This window comes from Cebus imitator, unplaced genomic scaffold (assembly GCF_001604975.1).
Source record: "Cebus imitator isolate Cc_AM_T3 unplaced genomic scaffold, Cebus_imitator-1.0 Scaffold497, whole genome shotgun sequence".
Taxonomy (NCBI): Eukaryota; Metazoa; Chordata; class Mammalia; order Primates; family Cebidae; genus Cebus; species Cebus imitator.
In genome coordinates this window covers 478,514-490,785 of record NW_016107812.1, presented here as the reverse complement: position 1 = coordinate 490,785, position 12,272 = coordinate 478,514, and the positions used below count along the sequence as shown (strand labels likewise).

The 12,272-nt window shown below is 53.6% G+C and overlaps 1 protein-coding gene across 4 annotated transcripts in view; it reads right to left on the bottom strand.

Moving 5' to 3' along the window:
* Window positions 1-3,822: 3,822 nt before the first annotated feature.
* The window catches only part of PUS1 (pseudouridine synthase 1), a 19,650-nt gene continuing 11,200 nt past the window's right edge, over window positions 3,823-12,272 (bottom strand). For all 4 annotated transcript variants that reach the window (XM_037733154.1, XM_037733155.1, XM_017513606.2 and 1 more), the window contains 3 exons: window positions 10,384-10,486; window positions 5,306-5,997; window positions 3,823-4,184 (listed from right to left, as the gene is read on the bottom strand). In XM_037733154.1, coding sequence (XP_037589082.1) covers window positions 4,137-4,184; window positions 5,306-5,997; window positions 10,384-10,486 — 843 coding nt within the window. In that variant the 3' untranslated portion in view covers window positions 3,823-4,136. The remainder of the gene's footprint in view (window positions 4,185-5,305; window positions 5,998-10,383; window positions 10,487-12,272) is intronic.

Here is a 12,272-nt window from a genome sequence, read left to right as displayed (position 1 = left end):
AGAGCGAAACTCTGTCTCAAAAAAAAAAAAAAAAAAAAAAGAGATAAAAATACAAAAAATCGCTGGGTGTGGTGGCAGACACTTGTAATCCCAGCTACTGGGGAGGCAGAGGCAGAAGAATCACTTGAGCCCAGGAGGCGGAGGTTGCACTCCAGCCTGGGTGACAAGAACAAGCCTGCAACTCAAAGAAAAGAGAGTTACTGAATTGTATACTTTAAAAGGGTGAATGTTATGGTATGCATGTGAATTATGTCTGAATTTATTTTTTAAAGAAGAAATATGGGCTGTGAGGTGAAGTGATGAATGCTTAACTTTCAGCACACTGGGAAGTTTTGGCTGGGCACAGTGTCTCATACCTGTAAGCCCAGCACTTTGAGAGGCTGAGATGAGAGGATCACTTGAACCGGGGAGTTCAAGGCCAGCCTGGACAACATAGTAAGACCTCACCTCCACAAAATGCAAATAAAATAAACTGAAAATTTTAAAGAGAAAAAAAATTGGCTGTAAAAGGGAAGAGGCAGAGGGAAGGTGGAAGGGGATAAAATGAGTTGGGTAACAGAGGACTGATTCTGCATGTTCAAGTGCTGTGAGGCAGCAGACATGCTGAGGGTACAGGAGAGATTCCCAGGTCAAGCCCTGAGCAGGCAGGACAATGGCGACGGAGGACGGATCCAGGGCACTGGCACTAGAGAGGGAGCCTCTTCCACTGCAAAGCAGGCAGCGCAAGCCTGGGTGGGGACACAGGAGATGGAAGCTGCGTTTCCTGACGTCCATTCTCTCCTGGAGTGGGCGTGACCCACCTGCCGAGAGCGTGGGACAGCGGTCACTGGTGTGAGGAGCATGGAGGCAATGGGGTATGTTGGTGAAAAGGCACCGACTTAGGGAAGTGCCATGGGACTGTCTGTCAGGAAACTTCCGGTGACTGTTGAACCGTACACGGGAGGCTGAGGCAGGAGAATCTCTTGAGCCCAGGGGCTGGAGGTTGCAGTGAGCTGAGATCGCATCGCTGCACTCCAGCCTGGGTGACAGAGCGAGACACCATTACAAAAAAAAAAAAGGCCAGCCATTGGGTAAAACCACAGCTAGGGCCGTTCATGCGATGGCCCCGTCTCAAGGAGGCACAGAGTCCTGGAAGAGGTGGACTGTGGAATCTAGGCGGGGGCAGCCAGGATGAAGTGGCTGAAGGAGAGAGGAGTCAGTGATGTGAAGTGCTAACTCAGCCATGAGTGCAGGACTCGGGACCACGTTACAGGGGGTGCTGCCCACGGGGACACGGAGCACCGCCGCACGGTGGACGTGTCCATCCTAGCTCATCTACGCTGAGAAACGCCCGTCCCCACCTGACTTCCAGCTTCATTCCCAGGCCTGAAACACTGAGTGAAATGACGCGCTCGGCACATTTTTCAGAGTGGCTGTTTCAATGAGAAGCTATTAATTTTGGCGAAAATCGATGTATCCTTTTGTTCTTTCATTTTGCATCTTAAGAAATCTTTGGGCCCGGTACAGTAGCTCACAATCCCAGCGCATCGGGATGCTGAGGCAGGAAGATCGCTAGACGCCAGGAGTTTGAGACCACCTGAGCAACACGGCAGGACGCTGTCTCTAAAAAAAAATCTGTTTAATTAGCCTGGCAGGGTGGCACGCCTGTAGGCCAGCTGCCCGGGACACTGGAGGATCCCTTGAGCTCAGAAGGCGGAGGCCGTCCTGAGCTCTGATTGAACCACTGAACCCAAGCCTGAGCGACAGAACAAGACCTTGTCTCAAAACAGAAAAAAAGAAAAAGAAACCTTTTGCCGACCACAGAGCAGTGAAAACATTATCCCGGGTTTGGAGATGCATTGCCACCTTTGCAAAAGTTCAGGCATGCTTATATATGCACAGAACTCTCCAGAAGCCACAGGACACTGGCAAGAGCAGAGGCCTCTGGACAAGGATACTGGGAATTAGAGGATGAAAGGCAACTTCCCTTTTTCATGTTTTTGTATTTCCTTTCATGTATACATATTATTTTAAAACATCACATACCCCCGGATCATTAAAGGTGATTTAAATGGGTCCCCCAGGCTGGGCGCGGAGGCTTATGCCTGTAATCCCAGCTCTTTGGGAGGCCAAGGCAGATGGATCACCTGAGGTCAGGAGTTCCAGACCAGCTTGGCTCACATAGGAAAAGCCCGTCTCTACTAAAAATACAAAAATTAGCTGGGTGTGGTGGTGCACACCCGTACTCCCAGCTACTCTGGAGGCTGAGGCAGGAGAATCGCCTGAATCTGGGAGACAGAGGTTGCAGTGAGCTGAGATTGCGCCACTGCACTCCAGCCCAGGCGACGGAGCAAGACACCGTCTCAAAAAAATAAAAGTCCGTCTGGCTGCGGTGGCTCACGCCTGTAATACCGGCACTTTGGGAGGACAAGGCGGGCCAATCACCTCAAGTCAGGAGTTCAAGACCAGTCTGGCCAACAGGGTGAGACCCTCTCTCTATTTAAAAAAAAAAAAAAAAAAAAATTAAAAAGTAATAAAGTCCTGTCTATTACAGGTAAAATTAACACGCTTACCATCAAGCTCCTGCTAGTTCTCCAAACCCATTCCTTTCCCTGTCTCCCATTCCGGTTAACGGCCCCAGTTCATCCATTCCTCAAACCCAAAGCCCAGTGGGCCTCACACCTGCACTCGCTGGCTTCCAATCCAGCGAGCCCCCCTGCTCCTCTGGCCAAAACCCCTAAAACCAGCTCTGCTCTGCTGGGCCCCTACACCCTTGGAGCTCACTGTCCGAAGCGTCTCCCGGGCCTACCTGTCCTCCTCACTGCTCTCCACCCATAGGCGTCCACCGAGTCGTGGGCACAGCACGTGTGTCACTCACGTGCCCTCACGCACTGCTGGGGCAACAGGCACCTGCGTATCAGTCACATGCACTGCTGGGATGTCAGGCGTGTACGCATTAGTCACGTGCGCCACTGGGACACTGGGCACCAGCGCACTGATCACGGGTATCCGTGAGCTGCAGGCTGGGAGGCCGCACCTGTGCACAGCACTTCCCCCGCTCAGCCCCTCCGGCTCCTGGCAGCCTTCCTGCCAAGGATCCCCGGCTCCTGGACAACGCAAGGTGTTTTGTTCTGCACTGAGCACCACTTCAAAAGCAGTCTCCCCCAGCCTCCCTGTGGCTAGGGATGGTAGCTGCAAGGGAGGCTGACACACCTGTGGCCAATGACGTAAAGCTGCTGGTGCTGTCTTCCAGAAAGCTGAACTAGGGGCCTGTTCTGACACGCACCTCTTCCTTCTGCTCTCTGCCCTAGCCCCCACCCGGCTGGCACCTGGACAGCGCAGAGGCATGTGCCCACCTCAACCAGGGCAAAGGCCACATGCTTGGAGCCATCTAGGAAGAGGAGCCCAGGGCTGCCATGCCTCAGGGGTGTGGTGGGTGGGCGTGGCCTTTGCTCCAGAGCCCCTCCACAGCCCCACCCTGCAGAAAGCAGGCCACAGGTGGTTTTTTTTTTTGAGTGTAGTGGCGATCAGGGCAGCCTCAACTTCCCAAGGCTCAGGTGACCCTCCCACCTCAGCTTCTTGAGCAGCTGAACTACAGGGCACACCACCAAGCCTGGCTCATTTTTTGAAAAGACAGGGTTTCACGATGTTACCCAGGCTGGTCTTGAACTCCTAAAGTCAGCGATCTTCCCTTCGGCCTCCAAAAGTGCTGGACTTATAGGCTGAGCCACCTCCTGCGCCTGCCTGCCTTATTCAGCAATATCTATTCCCAACAGGACAACATGCTCTGCTCATCTCTCTGGACGGAAAAATGTAAAAAAGAGACTAAGAGAAAGGCGAACGAAGGATTCACTAAGCAAAATGAGCACTTGTTTAATAAGAAAATCACTTTTTTAAAAAAATAGTTCTTTACATGCTGAAATTCATCTATGCAATGCAAGAGCTGAAAACAGATTGGAGAAGGCTGTTCCTACAAGGAAAGGTCCTGAGGTTTCAACGCCGGGCCACACCTGCCAGGCATGCCTGAGACGCCTCGGCTCCCACGGCCAGGAAACACGGCTGCAGCGATCCCAGCTTCTTGCTGCCCACTGGGGTGGCGCGCCTGGGCACAGACTGTGAGCTGCTCAGAGGTGCTCTGGCTGGCAGCTCCCACCGCCTCAGTCGGTGTCTCCGTCCCCTTCACTGCCTTCCAGGGGACCGGGCAGCTGCAGAAGAGCAGATGGAAAATGAGAGGCAGGCACTCTCCCACGCACGAGGGCTGCTCCGGAACACCCAGAGGTGCCCGTGACAGGCTCGGCACAGAAGCCTCGCCCCCACCCATCCCTCATGAGGAGCAGACGCCGGCGTTCATCTCGGTCACTCTTACCCAGGTCAGGAACCTGCGCAGGAAAAGCCCAGGGCTGGGGACACCAGTGGGGCCTGTGTTAGGCTCCCTCCCATCCTCACAGGCCGCAGCGAGCACAGGGGAAAACACAAATGGGGCCATTTGGCAACAGCAAATGCAGGCGCCTTGGAAGCATCTAGGCCTCTCAGTGGGGTCAACAGCAGTGCAATCTGGCCCAGGCCAAGCTGGCCCGCCCTGCACTGGGCTTGGGACAGTTAACCACCAGGACTTAAAAAGGGAAGATTCCCCACGAGCATGCAAGCTTGCTCTCTCCTGCTCGACAACATTCAAGCATGCTGTCACCGTCATATTCCAACATGGCCACCACCAGCTGCCACTGAGCTGCGACTGCCCCGCTTCAGAGGAAACAAGAGGGCGCCAGGCCACCGCTGGGCCCCCACCCCCTGCCGCCCCGATGAGAGGCTGGGGGCCTCTCATCGCCCCATCTATGCGACTGCCCACCAAGCGCCCGGCCCTTCGCCTGCCCGCCTCAGCTCCCCAGCGCCCGCATACACTTGAGTTCGCCGCCCAGGTGCGCAGGAAGGACTCCGTGCTCAGATCTCTAGAGGACGGGAAGAATCTCCCTCTGCCCTGCCTGGGAATTTCACCCTTTGAAACCTCACTGGTCCACCATGAAAGAACTCTCACCCCAGAGCAAAGAACTGAGAATGACAATTTCATTCATTTAGCTATTCACTCCCACACCGACAATCCTGAGTGTTCTAGTTCTAAGCTACAGTCCGCAGCTGCAGACCCGCTGGCAGCAGCCTGACCATGGAGTGGCTCTCCCATAGTCCAAAGTGGGTGCCTTTCGACTGTGGGAGGGGGCAGCCGTTGTGGCTTGGGGGAAGTGGCACCCTTCTCCGTGCCTCAGCTCACTCTGCACAATGGGGGCAACATGGGCCCGCACTCTGCCGAGCACTGCTGGGACCGGGCCCCTACCTTGCCGCCTGTGCCAGCTGCCGCGAGAGCAGTGGCGCTGAAGTTGTGGACGGGCAGGGTGCTCAGCCACTGGGCCATGGAGCGCTCGTTCTGCTCGGTGCCGATGATGGTGGGGTAGATGTGCTCCTCCTTGAAGGCCGCGACCTTGCCCTCCTCCTGCGCCCAGTCCAGTGGCTCGTGCAGCCCATCGTTGCCGAAGCGCTGGTTGTACTTCTCGAAGTGCACCCTCTCCAGGACCAGGCCGAGTCCCGGCGCCTTGGGCACGTCCACCTTCTCCGCGCCCCAGCTGCGCTCCAGCACGCTCTCGGGGGCGTAGCCCTTCACGATGGCCACCACCAGGCCGACCATCTTCCGGATCTGATGCATCATGAAGCTCTGGCCCTTCACCCTGATCACGGCGAACTCCAGGCCCTCCCGCACAAAGGGCTCCTCACAGTACATGTCCAGGATGTAGCGGCGGGCGCTGGGCTCCTGCGGCCCCTTCTGCGACGTGAAATTGTGGAAGTTGTGCGTGCCCTTGTAGCGGGCCAGGAGCCTGTTAACCTGCTGCAGTGTCTCGGCGCTCAGGCGGTAGGTCTCGTCCTGCACATCACGGTCCTTGTGCGCAAAGGCAAACGTGGGCAGCAGGTAGCAGTAGGTCCTGGCATCACACTTGTTCTTGGAGTTAAAGCCGCCCGTGACCCGCTTCAGGCCTAGGGGAGAGGTGGTCAGGGGGGAGAAGGGCCGGTGAGCAGAAACGCCTCAATGACCAGGAGCAGCCTGAACACAGTGTGCACCCCGGCCAGGCTCCAGCAAGTACTAGCTTCTCTGGGGAGGGAACAGCCACAGGCTGGGGAGTGGGCCCAGGAGGGACAGGTGCAGGGCTCTGGAAGGTGACTGAATTAACAACCATTTACTGTCATTTTCCAATAGCGAGAAGATACGGAATGTCTCCAACACAGAGAAATGAGAAATGCTTGGGGGGATGGATGTATTATACTAATTACCCTGATTTGATCATTACACATCACTGGAAATATCACACATAATTGTATATAAGTATGTGCAATTACTATGTGTGAACTGAAAACAAAAGCAGCCAGGCACGGTGGCTCACGCCTGTAATCCCAGCACTTTGGGAGGCCGAGGTGGGCAGATCACCTGAGGTCAGGAATTCGAGTCCAGCCTGACCAACATGGTGAAACCCCGTCTCCTAAAAATACAAAAATTAGCCAGTCATGGTGGCAGGTGCCTGTAATCCCAGCTACTCAGGAGGCTGAGGTAGGAGAATCACTTGAACCTGGGAGGTGGAGATTGCAGTGAGCCAAGATCACACCACTGTACTCTCGCCTGGGTGACAGAGGAAGATCCTATCTCAAAACAAAACCATTGCTGGCAAAGGATCCAGTGTGAACTGGTGCAGCCTGCACCCCAGATCACAACACCAGGTGTCTAAGAAGTGTGCAGCCCCAGCCCAGAAGCCAGAGTGAGTCCTACTGTGAAGGCCACACAGCCAGCACTATTTTCAACAGCAATTAAAAAAAAACTGGAAGCCACCAGCAACGGAAGACTGATCTAATCTAGAATATTCGCCGGGTAAAATAGGATGCGGCCCCGTCAATCAGGAGCACGTCTCCAAGCACTGAGGCCACGTCTCCTCCATGATGCCTTGAGGGCTAGCCATACCTCACAGGTGCTCAGTATTTGTTAAATATTGATTCAGCAAAAATTAAAGGCAAATGAAGACCTATATGCAGGGGGATCCCATCTGTCACAGACATCTATGTTTAAATGGAAGAATTCTGGAAGAACCCCCACAGAGGGCACCCACTTCAGGGCCTAGGTGGAGAAAGCTCTGCGTGGACACGGCTCTGGGCCACACGCCTCCTCCAGGACCTTCCGCTGTGGCTGGGACAGGAGGTCCCTCCAGCTGCTGCAGCCCACCTCACCTCAGGAGTTTGATTTTTTTTTTTTTTTTGAGACAGAGTCTCGCTCTGTTGCCCAGGCTGGAGTGCAGTGGCGTGATCCCAGCTCACGGCAACCTCCGCCTCTCTGGTTCAAGCGATTCTCCTGCCTTGGCCTCCTGAGTAGCTGGGACTACAGGCGCACACCACCACCCCGGGTCATTTTTATATTTTTAGCAGAGATGGGGTTTCACCATGTTGGTCAGGCTGGTCTTGAAATCCTGACCTCATGATCCACCTGCCTCAGCCTCCCAAAGTGCTGGGATTACAGGTGTGAGCCACCCACCCAGCCAGGAGTGTAATACCCAACTAGAGTTTCACATTTCAAGGACTGGCCTGGGCCATGTGCCTCCACACAGCCTGCCCGGCCCGGGTCGCTCATCGCGCGGCTTCCGTGAGCACTCGCGCCCCACGCCTCGTGCGTTGGTCTCCGGTCATGTTGGATTTCTGACTGACCTTTCTGTTTTCTTGGTTTTAAAGATTCCATTTCATAAACACTGAACATCACAAGGATGCGTTGCAAGCGTCATTCTGGTTGTTCAAAACATAACTGCTATGAAAGGCTGAAAAGTGCCGGCTGGTGGCCATGCTGCAGGCCTGGGGGAGGACCCTGGGGCAGGCACCGAGGCGTGTGGGTGACAGCAGCTACCTGACAACTGCACGGGTCATGGCACGGTCCAGCACGATTGATGGGGATTCATCTACAGAATACTCAAATGTTTTCCATGCAAATGAATGGGAAGAGACCTCAAACGTGACTTTCAGAAGACTTATTCTATGGGAAGTTTCTCAGGAGGGAATTATCAGAAGACAGAAGAAGACCAGCATGACAAAAACAAAACTAGTGCCCAGTGGGTGGCTCACGCCTGTAATCCCAGCACTCTGGGAGACCGAGGCAGAGGGACAACCTGAGGTCAGGAGTTTGAGACCATTGTGACCAACATGGAGAAACCCCGTCTATACTAAAGATACAAAATTAGCCAGGCGTGGTGGCGCATGCCTGTAATCCCAGCTATTCAGGAGGCTGAGGCAGGAGAATCACTTGAATCCGGGAGGCGGAGGTTGCAGTGAGCTGAGATCTCACCATTGCGCTCATGCCTGGGCAACAAGAGCGAGATTCCAACTCAAAAAAATGAATAAATCGCCAGGCGCGATGGCTCACGTCTGTAATCCTAGGACTTTGGGAGGCCGAGGCGGGTGGATCACCTGAGGTCACGAGTTCGAGACCAGTCTGACCAACATGGTAAAACCCCGTCTCTATTAAAAATACAAAATTAGTTGGGTGTGGTGGTGCATGTCTGTAGTCCCAGCTACTCGGGAGGCTGAGGCAGAAGGATTGCTTGAACCCAGAAGGCGGAGGTTGCAGTGGGCCGAGATCACACCACTGCACTCCAGCCTGGGCAACAAGAGCGAAATGCTGACTCAAAAAAAATGAATAAGTAAATAAAAATAAATAAATAAATAAAACTATTCCCGGGCGCAGTGGGAATAGTTTTATTTATTCCCACTATAATCCCAGCACTTTGGGAGGCCGAGGCAGGTAGATCACCTGAGGTCAGGAGTCCAAGACTAGCCTGGCCAACATGGAGAAACCCCGTCTCCACTAAAAATACAAATATCCGTCGGGCGTGGTGGCGCACACTTGTAGTCCCAGCTACTGAGGAGGCCGAGGTGCGAGAATCACCTGAACCCAGGAGGCGGGTGTGAGCTGCAGCAAGCCGAATTGTGCCAGTGCACTCCAGCCTGGGCAACAGACAAGGCTCGATCTCAAAAACAAACACACACACACCCCCACACTTAACAGTGGGCAAAATCAACAAGGGTTACTGAATCCTATTTATGGCTCGTACATAAATGTTCATAGCGGCTTTACTTGCAACAGCCAAGAGCTGGAAACCGCCCAGCGTCCATCTGCAGGTTGAGTGTATCAACAATCCGTGGCACAGCCACATAATGGAATTCCGTGGCACAGCCACATAATGGAATACCTCTCAGCAACGAAAAGGAACAGCCTGCTGACACACACGACCGCATGGATGAACCTGAAAACAGCCAGGCTGTGGGGCGGGTACCGTGGCTCACACCTGTAATCGCGACACTTAGGAAGGCTGAGGCGGGCAGATTGATAGAGCCCAGGAGTTGAGGGTAGCCTGAGTAACACGGCAAAACTCCATCTCTACAAAACAATTAAAAACGTGGCCAGCCGTGGTGGCGTGTGCCTGGAGTCCCAGCCTGCAGGCTGAGGCGAGAGGACCTCTTGAGCCCAGGTGGTCAATGCTACAGTGAGCTGTGATCGCACCACTGCACTCCAGCCTGAGCGAGAGAACAAGACCCTGTCTCAAAAAAACACCTCTCTAAGCAGAGCAGTCAGGCAGACAACAGCTCTGTTTTCTTGGGATTAGATCAAAAAAAAAAAAAAAGGAAACGAAAACAGAGGGCAAGATGATAGATTCACACACAGATGACAGATTCCCACCTGACCACACCTATAATTACATTAAGTATAAGTGGTCTCTGGTAGCCCAAGGCAGGAGGACCAAGAGAGCCCAGGAGTTCAAGACCAGCCTGGGCAGCACAATGAGACCCCAACTCTACAGATACGAAAAGCAGCTGAGTGTGGCGGCACACACCCGTAGTTCCAGTTACAGTGGAGACGGAGGGGAGGAGGATCACTTGAGCCCAGGAGGCCAAGGCTGCACGGAGCCATGATCGCACCACTGCACTCCAGCCTCGGTGACAGGGCGAGACTCCCAAAAACAAACTGAATGAATGAATGGATCTATGTAAGTTGCCTGTACTTGCCACTTAAAGGCAGACACATTTTAAGAAGGCCTAAAAATTCCACTTATCAGTCCTGCAGTAAAAGGGAACAACTGCCCATTTTAACCATGAATTTGGATTTTCACATCCAGTGTTGCTTTGGCAAGGCACCCGCGGAGCAACGAGCACTGCAAACGAGCGGCTCCTCCTCCCGTCTCGCTGCTCCTGTCTCTGCAGGTCAGAAGCAACTGCAAAGCAGCTCTGCCGACACTTCTGCACCGGAGACATCTGGGAAAGGCGGCAGCACGCGGAGCCTCACGTCTCTGCAAGGACACCTATGACCAGGCGTGCGGCCGCCTGCACCGCAAGGCTTACCCAGAATCCGAATGTGAGAGGGAAGGTGGCTGTTGATCTTTTCCAGAATGCCGTCAATCAGCCACACCTTCAGGGATACCACCTGGCCGGCTGCGGATACACCCTGTAAAGAAAGCAGAACGTGCCATGGAAGGTGGATCCCTCGGGCCTTGCACACAGGCCTCTGAGACAGGAGGACTACACGGCCCTTACAGCGTCTCACACGAGTTCCGCGGTTAGAAATGCACCTGGAGGGAATCATCCACATGAAGATAAAGCTCTCTACCAATGAGCTGACTGCAAGAACACTTATGAAATAAACTATTACAAATGAACTCAAGGCCCAAGAAAAACCATTAAAAGAGGAGCATAAATATGACCCTGTGCAGACAGAAACAAAGTCCCACATAAGACATGACTCCCGCCCAGACGCAGTGGCTCACGCCTGTAATCCCGGCACTTTGGGAGGCCGAGGCGGGCGCATCACAAGGTCAAGAGATCGAAACCAGCCTGGCCAACATGGTGAAACCCCGTCTCTACTAAAAACACAAAAATTAGCTGGGCTTGGTGGTGCGCACCTGTAGTCGCAGCTACTTGGGAGGCTGAGGCAGGAGAATCGCTTGAACCCGGGAGGCAGAGGTAGCAGTGAGTCGAGATGGAGCCACTGCACTGCAGCCCGATGACAGAACGAGACTTCATCTCAAAAAAAAAAAAAAAAAAAATGACTCCCACCCAGGTGCAGCTGCTCACACCTGTAATTCCAGCACTGTGGGAGGCCAAGACGGACGGATCAGCTGAGGTCAGGAGTTTGAGACCAGCCTGGCCAATATAGTGAAACCTCATCTCTACTACAAATACAAAAATTAACCTGGTGTGGTGGCACACGCCTGTAGTCCCAGCTACTCAGGGGGCTGAGGCAGGAGAATTGCTTTAACCTGGAAGGCAGAGGATGCAGTGAGCCGAGATCACACCACTGCACTCCAGCCTGGGCGACAGAGTGAGACTCCGTCTCAAACAAAACAAAGAAAACACCAGGCACAGGCACAATGGCTCACACCTGTAATCCCAGCACTTTGGGAGGCCGAGGCGGGCGGATCACCTGAGGTCAGGTGATGACCAACATGGTGAAAACCCATCTCTACTAAAAATACAAAAAATCAGACACAAGTGGTGGTACACACCTGTAGTTCCAGCTACTCAGGAGGCTGAGGCAGGAGAATTGCTTGAGCCTGGGAGGTAGAGGTTGCAGTGAGCCAAGATTGTGTCACTGGACTCCTGGGTGACAGAGCCAGACTCCATCTCAAAAAAATATATATACATATATATGACTCCCAAGGATTGGGGAGAAAAGAAAACACAACTTAGAACCAAGGGCAGAGTGAGGAGGAAGGCCCCACCTGAGTCAAACAGCACAGGCCTTGGGGGAAAGGGCGGGGCCTTATGAGGACAGGCAGTGCATAGACAGGTGGGTACAAAGGTAAAAACTGATCAAGGCCGGGCGCGGTGGCTCACACCTGTAATCCCAGCACTTTGGGAGGCCCAGGCGCATGGATCACAAGGTCAGGAGTTTGAGACCATCCACCCCAGCCAACATGGTAAAACCCCGTCTCTCCTAAAATACAAAAACTAGCCGGGCATGGTGGTGCACGCCTTGTAGTCCCAGCTACTCGGGAGGTTGAGGCAGGGGAATCGCTTGAACCTGGAAGGTGGAGGCTGCAGTGAGCCGCGATCGAGCCATTGCCTCCGGCCTGGGTGAGACAGAGAGGCTCCAACTCAAAAAGAAAAAAAAACAAAAAACTGATCAAGCTTACGCCTAAGAGTAGCACACTTTACTGTTTGTGTATCATGCCTTTTTTTTAAAAGTAAGTTTCTATAGGTTTTTTGTTGGGTGTTTTTTTTTTTTTTTTTTT